The sequence below is a fragment of the Myotis brandtii genome, unplaced genomic scaffold (assembly GCF_000412655.1).
Source record: "Myotis brandtii unplaced genomic scaffold, ASM41265v1 scaffold191, whole genome shotgun sequence".
NCBI classification, from domain to species: domain Eukaryota; kingdom Metazoa; phylum Chordata; class Mammalia; order Chiroptera; family Vespertilionidae; genus Myotis; species Myotis brandtii.
In genome coordinates, this window is record NW_005357115.1 from 4,586,733 (window position 1) to 4,604,948 (window position 18,216).

Genomic DNA, 18,216 nt, shown 5'->3' on the forward strand with positions numbered 1-18,216 from the left:
AAAAGATATGAAGAAAACATTGTTGGTTTTCCAAAATTATTGTTGGATAGTATAAAAAATTAATCTTGGCCAAAACAGGTTCCAGAACACATGCTGAACTATTGCCTCATAGATCCTGGACCTACCACCAGGAGGCAGATTATATTAAAGGTAGCTAAGTATCCCCAAAATCGAATTCCAACACTGAAAGGCATACTCAAGTTTCCCTTAGAATTAGCTCAAGTGACTATGATATCTCATTTAATAGTCTATAAATTCTAATATTTCTGACAATGAGAAATAATTATTTTTGATACAGAGTAACTAAGTCGATCTGTTATGTGCTAATACTTACAGGAGTTGCAGGTAGTTAATTTGGACTCTATAAGGAATGTCATTAAATACTCATCCTTTCGCAATCCCACTGTTAACAATTGATTCAACAAGGATTACCAATGGCTGCTAAAACCACTGAGTGAAAGGTGCTAGGAAACAGGATAGACACATTGTCTCAAAGTATTACCTATAGACTTCTTACTAATTACAAAGTGGGTAAGGTTCCTTTGCAGAGGAGACATATGGGAACCACTACCATAACCAAGCGTTCAAACTTAGTTGATGGCACCAATATTTGACACCTGACATTATAACTCTTGAGACAATAAGAAATACTTATCACCTATGAAGTATTCTAGCTAAAAATGTTCAATCTGAGTCTGATCATGAGAAAAAAATTCAGACAGAAATGTGGCAGGTACATTCTACAGATAAGTAGCCTGGACTCTTAAAAAAAAGTCAGTATTATAAAAGACAAAACAGTTAAGGGAACTATTCTCAATTAAGAGAATATAAATACAGCAATCAAACGCAATACATGACCTTAATTAAATCCTCAATAAAAAATAATATGACAGGCAGGTTTCGGCACCAAAAAAAAAAAGGCAAAACAGTCAGAACTATGACAATCTAAATATGGTGATATTATAGCATTATTAATTTTTTGGAGTGATATTGGTATTGTAATTATACAGATGACCTATTTTTAAGAGTTGTAAGCTGAAGGATCCAGTATCATCTGTATGTCTACAACTTCAAGTGGTTCAGTAAAAAAGAAGTAACAGTGTATGTATGTACAAGTTTGCTCCACCTCAATGTGCATATACATAGCTATACATATATCTATATCTAAAGAATATATAAGAAAGCAAATAAATATTGAGAAAGAGTATATAAGAAAGCAAGTAAATACTGAGAAAGAGTATATAAGAAAGCAACTTATAAGAGTATATAAAAAAGTAAATATTGCAAAATATCAACAAATGGTAAATCTATATAAAGGGTATGTGGATGTTTCCTTTACTATTCTTTCCATTTTTCTTTATGTTTGAATGTTTTCAAAAAAACAAAAGTGGGAAGAAAAAGGTCATTAACATTCCCTGAGCACACAGAGGAGGAACACAGTATTATATTGAATAAAAGTCACCTTGTAATTAAATATTCAAAGTATAAATCAAACATACATATAAATTTGTCTATAACTCCAATTCGCCATAATTCAAATACGTAGTGCTTTCTTCATTAAAACAAGACCTTTACCAAATTGGTGTGTATTTCTTGGAAAAGATGGTATAAAAGGCTGCATAAACTCAATGTAACTACTTAGTAGAAAGAATAAAATAGATTTAAGATCATTTCAAGTAACTAGGACATTGGAAGATTTAGAATAATATCTGTCTTTTCTTATATAGTAGGTCAAAAAGACAGTAGAAATCAGACCATATTCAGGTAAAGGACATATAAGGTGATCATCTTACCTCCTAAAGCCTAGAATTAGGGTGCCTCTCAAAGAAGTAAATGAGAAAGGCAATGTATTTGATTCCACTGCAAAAGAAAATTGTCATCATTAAATCTCAGACCAAAGACAAAAACTTAAATTATCAACTTATTTGGAAACACTTTTATACCAATATCTTTTAATACTCATTTCGGAAATTTTATGTTTAAAATGGAAATATTTTCATATATAAATAATTACTAGATATTGCAGTATTATATACTATACTATATTCAATATAATACAATGTAAACTATCCATTTGAAACACTTTTACTTAGTTTTCACGTGTATAAGTATAACTAATGAACTTATTCATATTATTTCATATATATGACAGTAACTAATCTACCAGCATACTCAGAGTCAGCCTAGTACAAATCCTGAGGCTGCATATTAAATGGGCAGTGTGGCACTACAAAGGGACAGAATGTAAATACCTTATGGTACCCCTGATCTTTAAAGACAGTAGATGAGGAGGAAAACTTTTCTGGGAGTGGGATTGGGTTCTATTAAACCATTCACACTTTCTCATTCTATTTTTCACTATGATCAATGACAAGCTTTCATGAGAGAGTAACAACCTGAAGTCATAAAATAGGCCTTTACTTGTTATATAATCTACTTATATGAAAGCTTAATATGCAGTGTCCCCTCAGGAGTTCGACCGACCGGGAGTTTAATCACTTGCTATGTCGTGTGCTGACCAGGAAGTGGCACGGAATGAAGGAAGGCCCTGGCTGGCATCTGGCAGCCGGGGAAGGGAGGCCCCAGCCAGCAGCCAGCAGCCACTATGGACCCTGCACTTATTTCGTGCACTGGGCCTCTAGTTGATTTATATTGATCTTTCACTTTTCTGAGCATTTGTTTGCTCTACTACTCATTTTGTCTTTTAACAGTCTGCATCCTTGTATGTTTAAGTCTTATTGGCCTTAGTATTAGAATCAGACCTTAAGTAGCAAGGGATAGAATCACAGTAGCTATCTCCTAAATGTATTTTCCATGGTACTGCATTAAAATGGTGCCATGTAAAATAAAAATAAAATAAAATGGTGTCATGTTAACCCTGGCCAGATGCTCAGTGGTTAGAGCATCAGCCCTTGGACTGGAGGGTTGAGGGACCAATTCCCGGTCAAGGGCATGTACCTCAGTTGTGGGGTTTGCTCCCTGCCCCCAGTTGGGGTGCATGCAGGAGGCAACCAGTCAATATGTTTCTCTCACATCAATGTTTTTCTCTCAATCTCTCTCTCTCTCTCTCTCTCTCTCTCTCTCTCTCCAAAAATCAATGGGAAAAATATACTCGGGATATTTATTTTAAAAAAAGTGGTGCCATGTTATAAAAAATTGACTTAATCTTTTCAGTAAACATGTAATTTGGGTACTGAATGGTCCAAGATGAATTGAATTATAGAGGAACTCACAGTGGAAGCAAATTCTGAAGACAATAAACACAGTTTACGTGAAGATTAAGATACTATACCTGGTTAACTTAAAAAAAAACCTCATGGGAAAAGTCACAGTACATTGTAACATTATTTGCTCATCTCTCCTAAATGTGAATAAAAATTTAACCCACACACATAAGGAGAATTGTTTTAGACCACCTGTTATAGCCCTTCACCAAGAAGCATAAATTTCTCAGGGTTTTTTATACAATACTAGAGGCCCAGTGCACGAATTTTGTGCACAGGTAGGGTCCCTAGTGGCTGCTGACCAGGGCCTCCCTTCCCTGGCTGTTGGCTGGGGCCTCCCTTTGTTCCGTCCCTGGTGGTCAGCGCACGTCATAGGAAGTGATCTAACTCCTGGTCGGTCAAACTCCCGAGGGGACACTTTGCATATTAGGCTTTTATATATATAGATTTGAAAATCCAAAAATCATTTTTAAAATGATGTTATTTAGTCACTCAAGCAAATAGTCTTTCAACAACCTTTAATTTGCTTGATCAAATTAATTTTTCATGCCTACAAACACAAGTGGGAAAATGTTTCCTACTACTCCACAAACTCCATCTTGATAAGCCATCCTTGTGATATGGTAACCAAAAGTGCAGACCTAGGAGCTGCCAACAGTGATTACCAGCAATTACAGAACTAACTAATCTCCAGAGACCTGCAAATCAATAGAAGAGAGGAGGCAATGACAGGTGTGAACTGAACTGCTCTCGTCTTAAAGTTCCCGGAATTTCTTTTCTAATTTAATAAATAATCTCTTGAACATTTATTTTTATACTATTCAAATTAGTATTTTACTGAATATTGTCAAGTTTTTATTCGTTAAAAAGGCGAGCAGAAACATCTCAGCAAGTTGAAGGCTGCTGATGAGAAAACATCTAGTTTCCTTAGCAACAAACAAGTCTGAAAAATCAAGGGGTTGACAATGCAGTGGAATGGATGGTATAATAATGAGCAATGGCAGCTCTCATGTATATGCCCAGATTCCTCAGCTAATGTTTCTGTTTTCATCTTGTCACAATGGAAAATCTATATATTATATAGAGTGGAAGGCAAAATCAATACACTCAGCCAGCAGCCAGCATTATTACACAACCTTCAACTCAAATAACTACACCCCTAACCATCACTAATTTTCATACTGAATATTTTGTCTTTTCTTTACAATATTATGAACTATTTTAAATAACATATACACAGATAATATATACCAATTATCTGGTTTTTACAAAGTTTCCACCTATAAAATTGAATATACATTAATCAGAGCTTAACTTTTAATATTCTAGGGCAGGGGTGGGCAACCCCTGGCATGTGTGCCAAACATGGCACGCCAGTAACTTTTGCTGGCACGCAAAACCCTCTCTTATAATCTTCCATTTACAATTTTTTTCTTAATATCGACTTTTTTATTTTTTAGATAAATTCAGTGTAAGTGCATCTTAGATAAATAAATAATTTTACATAACAAGTTATCTTAAAGACCATAGACATGGATTGACAAGAGAGGGGAAGAGCAATTTCTATGCCTCTGCCTTAACTCTCCCTGCCTTCCTAGATCCGACCAGTGTTTTAGTATCATCCACATACGCTTATGAATCTTTGTTCTCAGTGATGAATTTTGTTAAGTCTCGTAATAGGAGTAGCCTGGCGGATGAAAGTAGTAGCTCGCGCATTATCTCTGAAGGTCACGAAAAATAAACCTGATGTAAAATCTCTGTCATCACTGATGCAGCAGCAAAAGTCCCACTGATAATATCAAACGGAGTCATAAAGTTTTCTGTTGGACTATCAGTGTACATGTATACATTAAAAAAATAAATGTATTTTTCATCATCATATACTGTGTTTTTGTCACTCGAATGAATTTTATTATTTCTTCAAGGTTCTTCACATACATACACCTTAAGAGATATCAAGTAGGCGTAACATGTTCTCAAAAAATTAGGGTTGGCAAGCAGAAGAATTTTGAGTCAGAGATTTTGCTGGTTTTGGCACGCACTCACAAAAAGGTTGCCCACCCCTGTTCTAGGGGTTAGAAATTAAAGTTTGTGTCTTGTTTTTAAATAATATTTTCTTCACAAGATCTAAAAAACTCCCAAGTAACATCATAAATATGTTAAAAAGTGAAGACGTTAAGAAATGTCCTAATTATTAAAATGTACTATGGTGAAAAGAACAAGGTTGAAGATAGAAAATGTTGGTTCTAGCCAAATTGCTAACTTTGGGCAAGTCATTTAACTTCTCTATGCCTTTCTTTATCTATCAATGGAGGTAATTTTATTAACATGATGAACATTGTAAAGCAACTTTGCATTTAAAAGAATTTAGTAAAAATTTGCTGTGTTTTTGTTACTGAGGACTGGCTTTATGTAACTTGCAGCTAAACTAGAAGTTAGTTTAGCAAACAGTTTCAGACAGTATCTCATTATGATTTTCACAACTTTCACAAATAGATAGATAGATAGGTAATACTGTTCCCATTTCATGAAACTGAAGCAAAAAAAGGTAGAGAGGCTTATTCCAGGTCCCATAAACAAAACCCAAGTCTTCTGGATCCCCAGTTTCACCTACCACCATGTTATCTCTAAGGTTCTTTTAACTTCAAAATTACATCCAAATTATCCACAAGATCAAATCATAAGCTGCCTTATCAGTTTGACTTAAACAAAACATAAAAAATTCCTTGCTTTCAAGGAAATTACCTTGAACTACACTGAGGTAGGCATTGAGGGCAATAACTATCCTGTATGCTTTCATTAGTAACTAAAACCACACCTATCAAGTTTACTGCTAATGTTGCATACTTACAAAATGATAAAACATAGTCTAAGTTCCCACTTATTGCTTCACTTCTCAATTCAGCTTGAGAAAATATATTACTTTCAAATGGACATCCATTTTCCTAGGGATAAAGCACATTTCAATATTATGCCTTAGCTAAAAACATTTTGATATGCTATTCAAATTTCCTATTTTCCCATTTATTTATATCACCATATTCTGACAATCCTTCATTTCTAGAATATGTAAATCAAGTAACTGAACTTCAGCAACAGTTCCAACATTCCAAATTAAATGCTTATCTTCAATTTCAGATAATTTGTTACCCTTAGAATGCCTTCCTTCTAGGAAAAATTTATTATTGATAACATTTAGAACAATTCTCTAATTTAAAATAAAATGAAAATTGAATGCACTGATCTAAAATAACATTTGGGACAGTTAGGTAAAAATAAAGTTTAATTTATCTCCAAGTGGTTTTCACTTTTCCTAACATGATCATTTGTTTAATAATTTAAGTACAGAAGCCAAAAATTAGCTCAAATATACTTTCTAAGTCACAGTATAATAGCACAATATTAAAAACTACCCAATCAATAATAAGCAATGAATAAAAATAAATTATGGTATATCCATACAATAACACAGCATGCAAGCATAAAAAATAATTGGTAGAGTTACATACTATAATGGAAAGGTGCCAAGTTAAAAAAAGGAGATTTAGGGAAATAAGAATATGTAGGAAATTATTTTTCTAATTCTTTTTTTAACAATAAAATATGTACAGGCTCAAAATACCCTGCTAAGAACTCAGAGAAGAGAGGTAAAGACACTCAAGACATAAAATCTATCTTTCAGAAGGTTGTAATTATGTAATTATTTCAAAGAAAGAAAAGAACGCTCTAATAATAAAAAAAAAAAGTCAAGGTATCATGTGAATAACCACCTAGGAACCAGATATTTTGAACAAAATATTTCTTATTAAAGTATTTGATGCTCTGCCATGTTGTCCCTAATTCTATGTAGCAAGCACTTTGTTTTGAAAATGGAGAACATGGAAAGTGCAACCCTTGCTGATACAAAAGTCAATTTCTTCATAAAGGCCTTTCCTATTCTCATGCAGACAGGACACATTGGTCAGGAAAATAATGCTTTGGAGTCGAACAAAAGATTATTTTTAAAAAACAGAATAGTAAATATACTGAGTGTATTATGAAAATTCATATAGAAGTGAAAAGTAATATTCAAAAAATGAAAATTATAGCTGCATTACATAGTGGGATTAAGGCGCAAATAATGTTTTATTTAAATATTTTCTGATATTGGCATATTATCTTTCAACACACAATAATGCTGCTTTACTTTAAGGTTTTTTAAGATTACCAATATTTTTACAAAACTTTAGAAAACTGCATACAGACACGACCATTTTTAGTGCTCAGCTTAATGACTTTTTTCTTTTTAGTCACACAAAACATTAGGGAGGCAAGACGTTCTCTTTAATTATGAAATTAAAATCATATTTGAACTCACCTGCAATACAGCACGAACTGACTTTACACTATCAAAGGATGGAAACACATAATTTACGTATGTCTCCTGATCAGCATTTACTCCCATTTCATGCATTTCTTTGAGGACTTTAACTATACCTATAAGATAAAATTTAAAAGCACCGAGATGAAGAATTTGTAATAAATTAACAAAAGATCAGAAAGTTTAGTTCATTCAGCTTCTGAATCATAATGAAAAATACTCAGCATTTTGTTTGCCTAAAAAAGAAAGCAGAAAATAACAGAACTGGGAAATAAGATAAGTGAAATTCTTAATGTAGAAAAGATTATAATAATGCACCCTACTTACCTCTCAGGGCAGTCATAAAAATTAAAAGAAAATAATGTGTGAAACCCTAAAAGTATTAAATAAATATTAATAGTAACAATAATGATTTAATTTTCTCATTTTAAAACACTCTAAGAATTTTTAAAATTTCCTTAGATATTATGTAGAATAAATGTAGCATAAAGTAACCATATAATTTTCTAATGTGTGAAAATGGTCAACATACTGATAACTTTATTCTGTACAAAACACTTCACCTAATCATCTACACCTCAAATACTTTTTATTCTCTTAATTCATTTTTTTTCCAATGTTTATCAGGAGGAAGAGTACATTCTGCTTACCAGATGACCTGTGTTACTAGCATTTATAACAAATGTTTTTTCTAACCGAAACTAAAATAGGTTTAATAAGATCTGGGTTCAGTCACTCCCTCAGATAAGTTCAGTCAATACCTCAGGCATTCTCAGAAAGTATACCAAAAATATTCACTTCAGTAATACAGTCAGGCTCTGGCTGGTGTAGCTCACTAGGCTGGTTGGAGCATTGTCCCATATACCAAAATGTTACAGGTTCGATTACCGCTCAAGGCACATACCCTGATTATAGGTTTGATCCCCAGTTGGGGTGCATACAACTGATTGATGTTTCACTCTCACATCAGTGTCTCTCTCTCTCTCAAGGCATGACCCAAGTGAGGATTTTTTAAAAATAATAATATAGTCAGATGGGAAGAAACATTTATCAGTAAGGAGAAAAAAGGTGACTGATCTGACATACCTACATCCTTCTAAAAAATACAATTCATATTTCTTTTTTAAAAAGATTAAAATAATCATAACACGGATCCGAAAGCTCTGTGAACTTAGAAAATCTAAACTAAGACTAAATAAACAATCTAATAAAAAATTTCAAATACTGTCATAAGAAAGTTTATGATTCTAGAGGAAAGTTTCCACCCCAAAAATTTTATAAGAATTAAAATAGTTCAAACTTTTGGGAAAGATAAATGGTTTACCTGATCAACTTTCACTAACTATGACCATTTACGTGATTTTAGACTCTAACCAGAGCACTCACTTTATTAGGACCCAATTTCTTACTTTTTGAAAATACTCTCTATTCAAACACTTCACTCAACTGGCATTTAGGCTTTCTTATCGGCTCTTCCATATATTTTACCCTTCCTATATTCTTATTTTTATAGTTTCTAAATATACCAAGAGATGTAGATCCTTAGTTATTCTGGGTTATTTCTTCTTATTCAGGCCAACTTGCTAAAATTCTAAGTGATGACTTTTCCATTTGTGCCACAAAGAAAATACTAATGAGATGAACCATGAGGAAGTCATTGTAAGAGGCTGTCTTAGTGGCTGGTCATGGCTAAATTTGCAGCCAGAAAAATTTCAGAATTCAATAAAAATTTCATCACCCTATTGTTGAAAACTCTTGGTGCAATTTGATCTGACCCTAAATATCGTTCTTATCCTGAATGGTTTTATTTATTCCACAGGAAACATTCCTCTACATCCTCCATCACTACAGCCATTATTTTCTTCTTTTATATGTGACTTTCCCTGGACAAAGAACAAACTCACTACAGTAATAAGAATGCTAGTTGCTTACCGTACACTAAAGAAACTAGAGATTATATACTGCCATTTCCCTGTTACATGAAGGAAGGTTGTAGAATATGTTACTTTACTATATTTCTGAATCTCCTGCCAAGGAGAAACTAGTTTTTAAAAACTGTAAAACAATTGACAATATCTTGTACTCTCAAGTTACCTTTCTCAGCTTTTCTATTTTTCCAGATAAACCTTCACTGACTCTGGGAGGTTGGGGAATGGGTGAAAAAGGTGAAAGAGATTAAGAAGTACAGATTGTCAGTTATAAAGTCATAGGGATGTTAAGTACAGCGCAGGGAATAAAATATGGTAATAACTATGTATGGTGTTAGATGGGTACTCACGAAGGTGGTCACTTTGTAAGATATATAAATGTCTAAACACTATGTTGAAACACTTGAAACTAATATATTGCATGCCAACTGTAACTGGAAGACAAATTAATTTTTTTAAAAACCTTCACTGATTAAAAACTTGGTAACACTTTTTAAAATGTCCCTAATGCAAAAATCAGTATCTAATTTTTAATCAATAGCTAAAAATTTTCATAAAATAAATTTAGCATAATATTTACAAACGTCTAGTAGGGAGGGCAGAAATCCTCACATGTAATCCCAGCACCACTGACAGCTAGATGTGGAACTTAAGGTCACTCACTAAATCTCTCTGTGGCTCTCAGTTCCTTCATCAATATAATTTGAGCTTTCAATAAGTCACCTCACAAACCTAAATTCTAAGGTTCTTAGAAAAGAGATTCAAGATAAAATGCCCACTTTTCTACTAGTGTGAGCTACATGTACAGAAAAAAAATTACCTTTTGTATGTACTAAGTGTGAAAATATGATATCCAATTCAAGACTAGATACAGTGCTATGGCTGAGGAAAGCAAATTTACCTGATGAAGCAACAAACATTTAAACAGGAGTCTCAAAAATATTTTCATATCTGTGGAAAGGTGGACAATACTTACTTATATGCCCACTCATTTTTATGGAACGATGTAAACTTTCTGTGGTTCAAAAATATGGGTTAAAGATTACTTCTTCAAGCTTTCAGAATTGGAGGTTATGCAAAGAGTTAATCAACTAGCATATTGTTTTCCAAAGATTTTTCTAAAAAGGATTTAGAGACTTTTATAGCCAGAAACAATTAGGGAATACTTGTTTCACTATTTCCTTTAAGCCAGAAGACAGCTATATATTTAAAATAAAATTGCAATATGAAAGTCTGCTAAAAGCACTTTTTTGTTGTTTGTGCATTCTGTTTGTCACCCAATGTCATACTAACAGCTCTGCATCTCATTCTAAGCACATTACACTTTGAGATAAAATGAAAAAGACCATTTTTTGTTTCCCCAAGGGGGAAGTACTTCCGTTAAAAGCATCTTTTTATGATACTACTCTTTCTGAATTACCAATAATGCAAACCAAAGAATTAGATACTGTACTCTAAAATTTAATATTTGTTCAATTCTTATTCATGTCCTATAGATATCCCATGTGTACAAGAAAAAAGTATGCTAAATGCTTAAATGTACTTAAGAACCTGAAAGACTGAACGTTTCTGCCCTTCAATCAGCAGGCTGTCAGGTCATGAGCACTCATTGTGCAATGAAAGTTTGTCTTTCCTATTATTATAACTCAGCTCTGTTAAGGAGAAACAGACTGGTCCACAAAGAAAATGGCCTAATTATATATAACTTTATCTTCAATAAGGTGAGGCAAACTTATTTCAAACTCTATATATAAAATAAAAAACTAAAGAATTTTAGAAAAACATAAAAATGAACTATTTATTTAAAACTATACTCACAAGTTTGAGTATCAAAATCAGAGATGACTTTATAAATAAAATTAATGTAATTAAGATGAAAGAAATCCATTACCATTTGGTTTTTTAAATGCTGATGATATGATTTAAATCAACTCAATTTTCTCAGGAGATCTCGTACTCAGGAATAAGTACGCTTTCCCAAAGAATTCAAGTAGATGTGTATAGAAACTGCTACCCTGGATCTCTGAGCCATTATAAATCTGTAAAAGGCAAAACCTAACCTTGAACATTTTTCTCCTTCTGATGTCCAACTAGCAACGGCCAGAAATAATGAGTTCTGATAGGAAAATCTTCTTCCTTCAGAGCCTTCATTAGAGCTTTTGCCAAATCTGAAAGAGATACCATTAAATATTACAAAGCTACCTCAGAAAAACTTATTTTTGTTGGTTTTAATTATGAAAATACAGTACCAATTTTATTGGCTAGTAAAGCACACTGCAGTGTGAACTGCAAAGGAGATGTATGCAGCTTGGCTTCCTTTAACTTCTTACAGTAGTCTTTCAGCTTCTCTGCAGGCTAGGGGGAAAAAAAGAACACATCAGCTCCCTTTGATCTTCTGCAAATATTCTAACACTTTTGGGTTGAAAGTCTGAACCTCTCATCCTCTTTTTATCCATCATCTTACAATACAAAAACAAAGTTTTCATAGTATTTATGTTTGGTCTAATCTCATAACAGGTCCTTATACTTTTAAAAAATCTTATTTCACTACCCATTACACTGTCTACAATGTAAAAATGAACAGAATACCGTATTCATAGTCACACAGTGCCGTAAAAAGAAACTGCCAAAGTCATTCAGACCATCTTCCTTTGATAAAGGACATGCTAATAAAACTTGCAATGCTGTATCTTCCAATTTTTCAGTGACTAAAAGCAAAATAAGGTTCATTGCATCTGGGAAGAAAACGAAGACATCTTTTGTTACTGAACTGAATAATACTTTTACACTTCAACCAATATGAAAGACAAACTTATGAACAACAAACACCAAAAGGATATAATACTATCCTTTAAAATATCCTAAGTAATAATGGAACACTTACACATCAAAACATTCCAATGTATCCATTAACTCAAGTTTTTTAGTTTATTAAGCTAACTTTGAGTCCTATGTTCATCTATCACATCCCCCCTACTGTTAGAGAATGCCCTTTTCATCATGTAAAAGCAGTCATTCAGATGATTACAAAAATCATGAAAGTAAAATTTATAAAACTACCTGGAATATATCTTCTTTCATATGCAATTTTGTCCAAAATTTCTGAGACATACTGAGGATACCCAGCTTTACTGAAGCTAAAGATAATTTGCAATAAATCACGGTCCATAAGGTAAAGATCGGACTTCTCCACCTTCTCCAGAGTCTATAGATAGTTCCAGAAATTAGAAGAGTAAGTCAGAAAGCAGTATTTTTAAATTAAAGCTAAATATATTAAAATACAAAAATTTTAATTAGGAACATATATCTTCTAAAGATTTGAGACTTCCCTTATAAAACAGAAATATTCTGCTTCAACACCAAGGTACCAAACTATAGGAATTCTCCTATCAATACTATTACTTTCAAGAGATATCTTTAAAAACAGATAAAAACTATATTCTTCTGTAAGTTTATAAAAATGATTTTAAAGTATGTTTATTTATACAATAAGTCATACCTGCTTAACATGGTCAATGTCACCCTTCTCAGCATACACATTCAATAAGGCTAGATATGTGTCTGGACCAGGCTCAATTCCAGCCTCTTTCATCACTGTGAGAATATTCTCTGCATTCTCCATATCTCTTTAAGTTAATTCAAGGAAAATAAAACAGGTTACCATAATACTGCCAAATGTAATATATCATTCAATCTCAAATGTATACCTATACTTATCAAAATTAAAAACATGGTAACATCAGAAAAGGAAAATACGTATTAAACTGGTTAAAGGTTTTAGAAATAAAGATCATAAACATCCCAAGTTTTTACAGGTAATTTTTACAAAAGAAAAACCAAACTGTATAATGACTACATAGACATTAAAGAATGTGTATTCTTTCACCAAATATGTTACAACTCAAATTTACCTTTTTAGCAAATTATTCTTCACATCAAAAAAATATTTTCCAGGGCACCAGCAGATCAGTTAATAAACTTTACAAAGTCAGTCAGTCACCTTTGGCCAGTCCCAATTTTTACAACTGAGTATTTTCAAATGAATGTTTGTGAAACTGATAAATTTAAAAATAAGGTATTTTTTAAATGTGCAGGTTCTATATCACATGCTCAAACTTTTTTTTTGAGGAGGTTGATAAACATGGTTTAAGATTTTCTACAATATTTTTCTATAATTTAAACCTTGCCTGACAACAAAACTTTAGGTTGAACATACCCAGCTCTTGCATGCCCTGTAACAAGGGCACTGAATACTGCCTCTGTGACTGGAAGATCCTTAGTTTTCATAAATCCAAGAATCTTGCTGCAATAAAAAATGAAATAAAAATACTCCTTGGAATTATACATCAAAAACACTTTCTAGAACACGTACACACAAAACCCCATTCCTTGAAAATATATCAATAGTCTTGGAGTACTCTTGTTAAATAAAAATAGTAATTTTTAAAAATCTGATTGTTTCTTCTATGATACTAATTAACCTTTAAAAAGCATAAAGTTTATTAAAGTTCAATGAGTTAAAAATAAGATTGTACATTTCCATATATCCCTTATTTCCTAAACCCTCTATCCAAAAGTAGTAATAAATTTTACACAAGCAGAGAAATGTTACAACTGATTTTATATGAACCTGTGAGACAAATAAATTTTATAAATGAATACAATTTAAATAGCTAAGAACATTTCCTTTAAAGTAAAGCTAGCTTTATATCTCAACAATTTTAAACCTCTGCTTCAATAAGTTAAATTTTAATTAAAATAACAATTGTTACTTATCTTTCACCTCTTACATAAATTTATATTGTATATAGAAGTCATATTACCACATATGCTAGATTAGAATACTTCTGAAATAATTTCCCTCATTAAAAAGAAACTCAAAAAAGAGAGTGAAATATTCTAGGTTTACAAGACTTAAATATTTGTTTGTTTATAAATACTTTTATAGAGTTCCATACCTGGCACCTTCAATATCTCCCACATTACAATAAGCAGCAATCAATCTCTGGTATGTTACCTGTTAATGAAATGGGCCAGTTAATATTTTTTAAATAATATTCCTAGTAAAGAAAAAAAGAAGAGTGGATGTGACAACAAACATTTATAATAACAGCTACCTACACGATTTGGTTGAATGTTTGCTCCCTCCATCTTTGCCAAGAAGTCAGTTGGTGAAAATTTATGTTCATTTTGAAGGTAGACTTTAAGTAAAGCATTATAGTGACTTACATCATACACAGTACCTACAAATGAAATTTAAATCAGATTTTTAGAAGAACGCTTAAGATCATATTCTTTATCACAACTAAAACATGTAAATTTAACAAACAACAAGAGTAAATGATCACTTAAGTATTTCACAGAGAACTTAGACCCACTTATATAGAAAGCCTGTCAGAACAGATAGAGCAAGCTAAACATGCAAGACAGTAATTACTGAATTACTATAGTTACAAGTAACTGCCTATTCAGATATTAAGAGGTCTCTTACTTATGAAGCATAGTATTCCCTCCCTGTTAGAAAATGCTGACAATTCCCCTGTATTTAAAGTGACTGAAAGATCTTTCTACATAAAGCAGTCCTTGCCACATTACAGACACTGAGATGGACGGATTGTGACTATAGCTGTTTACACAGGTAGGACTATGCTGGTAATTCTGCTTACTTACTAACCAGGCTACTCAAAGATTTTGACAGGTTCCAATTCCACTCCATACTCAGTTGCTGAACACCATTTCTATTCTGCTTTTATTAATTACCTGTATTCCAATGACCTTTGTTTTCCTTCTGCAACTATCTTGCCTAAGGCCGCATTAATTAAGGTTACCACTCAGACTTACTATACCCACTCATCACATCAGGGTGATCAGATCAATCCAGTATTAACATGTTTTACAAAATTTTCATGAATTAAATATCTTTATTCACCTGCCTGTGGCTACATAGGCCTATGGTCAGTGTCTGCTATCAACTTGAGATTCAAGGGAGCAGAGACCTATTCTGTTAAATTAATATTTGGGGAATTTTTTAAAATATTATTTTATATTGATTTTTTTTAAGAGAGAGAGAAAGGGAGTGGGAGAGGGAGAGAGAGAAACATCAATATGAGAGCAAACATCGATCTCCTGTACGCCCAATACCAGGGACTGAGGCTCTATTGAGCCCAAAACCTGGGCACGTGCCCTGACTGGGAATCGAACCCACAACCTAGCGGTGCTCGGGATGATGCCCAAACAACTGAGCCTCACCAGTCAGGGCAATATTTATTTTTTATCTTATCACATAGACATGTAAAGTGCTTTATTATGTTTCAGGCACTGTGCTAAGTTCTCTGCTTATAAAGGCTCAGTTACTCTTCACAATAGCTTTGAGGCAAGCATTATCATCATCCCCATCTCACAGAAGAAGAAAACTGACTTTTACTTGTCCAAAGCCACATGGTTAGTGAGTGATCATAAATTTGAACATAGGTGTTCTGCCTTGAGAATGCAATCTCTTAACCACTATAGTACTCTATGGTGGTTAAGGGTCTTAAACAAAACCATGTGCAATGCAACATCTGCTTTCTGATTATGCAACAAGGTTACCATATAGTAACTAAACACTTATTTTTTATTAAGCGTAATATGCACACAAAAAGCATGATGGTCCTAGCAAAGAGGAAAACAAAAGATGTTATGGATTCCACTCTCAAATAGGATATAGAGGAAAGACATGTTTGTGAACAATTATACTAGAAAATGCGTCTATCTTTCTATTGAGGTGTTAACATTATGACTATGTAAGGTTTTGTATTTTAGCACATAACTTTTTTCACAAATATTTCTCCCAGTTCAATGTGTTTTTTATAAAGCATGTGACTTATTGACATATAGATATTTCTAGTTTTTATGGTCAATTCTTTATCTTCACTTTTCTGTTGTATTTACACTTAGAAAACTCTTTTCCATTCTGAAATATATTTATTTCATATCCACTTTTAAAAACTTAAAAAATGAACCTGTCATCAAAATTAATTCTAGATGAATTCAAAACTCTCAGGGGAAGCTCTGTCTTTATTCTATAGTTTATGTAAGTGCTACACATCACGTGAAGGATATTCCTAAGTATTTTATATATTTGTGACTACACTTGAATACTTTTATCTATTTTAGTTTCTAACTATGAAAAGTTATGGATTCGTGACCATTTAATATTTTCAACTATTTTATTGTAAGTTAATTTTCTGGAATTTTACAGGCAAACAAGCACATCACCTAAAAAACAGTAATTTACAGTATTGTTTCACATCTTATTTCATTGCCATTATACATGGTATTTATTAGTTGTTGGCTTTAGATTTTAACATGTTAAAGAAACACCCATCTATTCTTAAAATTTTTTTTACATCAGGAATGAACATTGGATTTTATCAAATGGTCTTTTAAGCTATTTTTTTTGAAATAGGTGCTATGTTAACAGTTCAAAGTTTAAACTGCTTTGTATGTACATAAACATATAAACATTTTTCTTCAAAATGGTAGCATAGTATACATACTGTTCTGCACCTTAATTTTTTATTATATTTTGAAAAACACCTCACATCCATATATGAAGAACTCCTTATTTAACAGTTGCACAATATTCTATTTTATGGACACTCCATAATTTATTTAATCAATCCCATACTGAGGGACATTAAAATTGGTTCAAATTTCTTACTATTACAAATAAACTACAATGAAGAATATCCTTCTGTAAATGAGAGCATAACTGTATCTAAATTCAAACAAATGGAACTGCTTAGTGAAATGGTGTGACAGACCAAAGTCCTTTTTAATTTTATTTTGCTTTTTAGCTTACCATAAAAGTAATACTTGAGATGAAAATGTATTTTATTCTTAATGCCCCTAGATGTCACTAGAACTCACTGAATAAATCATATTGTAAAAAATTTATGAATCAAGTAGCCCTTGTATAAAATTAAATTATAGAGTTTATTTAAAGAAATTTATTTTTTAACTAAAGGAAAAAACTTTCTGCACCTTTTTATACACATCACATATTCAAATAATCATACCCAATTCCTGAAGTTTGTCCCATATCCTATGAGCTAATTCTGTCCTCTCTGAGAGCTTTAGTTCAGGCAGGAGAGAACCACAGCTGCGCAGCAGAAGCAAGGCATGATTACCACCTGGGCAGCCTATGAAAAAAGATCAATGGATAACATTTAACATAGTACCAATATCATATAGATAAATGTCAAATCTTAAACTGAAATTTAAAAATATTCAAAACTCTCTTGCCTCCCTACAGATAATATTAAAGAGACTACCTGTAAATTTGAAAAATCCTATCCTAATCCACAAGTATAATTTACAATGTTACTAAATGTTCTAAGTTTTTAAAAATTAGACTGCTTTCTTAAGGCAGCTAAGGTTATGAATCTGTAATTTGAAAGACTATAGAATACAAAAATACAAGGAACCTAATTTATAAGCAGTGCTTACTGCAATTCAAAGGCTAAGTTTCTCAGTATCTTATGAAATAACACAAAGCAGTACAATTAAAACCCATGAATATCAATTTTAGGTTTATAAATAGTTACAAAATAATATCAACTTTCTTCTCCCTTTATCCATGTCCTTTATCAAAATGTCCCTGAAAGCTGACTTTAAAACAAAAACAAAAATAAACCACTAACTGTTTGATTCCATTTATACA

The 18,216-nt window shown here is 32.3% G+C and overlaps 1 protein-coding gene across 1 annotated transcript in view; it reads right to left on the reverse strand.

Moving 5' to 3' along the window:
- Window positions 1–17,677, reverse strand: part of LRPPRC (leucine-rich pentatricopeptide repeat containing) — a 74,902-nt gene extending 57,225 nt beyond the window's left edge. Inside the window, 13 exon segments of the mRNA XM_014538461.1 lie at window positions 1,794–1,860; window positions 6,076–6,169; window positions 7,582–7,700; window positions 11,573–11,680; window positions 11,762–11,867; window positions 12,102–12,247; window positions 12,573–12,717; window positions 13,012–13,138; window positions 13,729–13,815; window positions 14,471–14,529; window positions 14,634–14,755; window positions 17,573–17,665; window positions 17,668–17,677. Of these exon segments, the coding sequence (XP_014393947.1) occupies window positions 1,794–1,860; window positions 6,076–6,169; window positions 7,582–7,700; window positions 11,573–11,680; window positions 11,762–11,867; window positions 12,102–12,247; window positions 12,573–12,717; window positions 13,012–13,138; window positions 13,729–13,815; window positions 14,471–14,529; window positions 14,634–14,755; window positions 17,573–17,665; window positions 17,668–17,677 (1,283 nt within the window).
- Window positions 17,678–18,216: the final 539 nt, after the last annotated feature.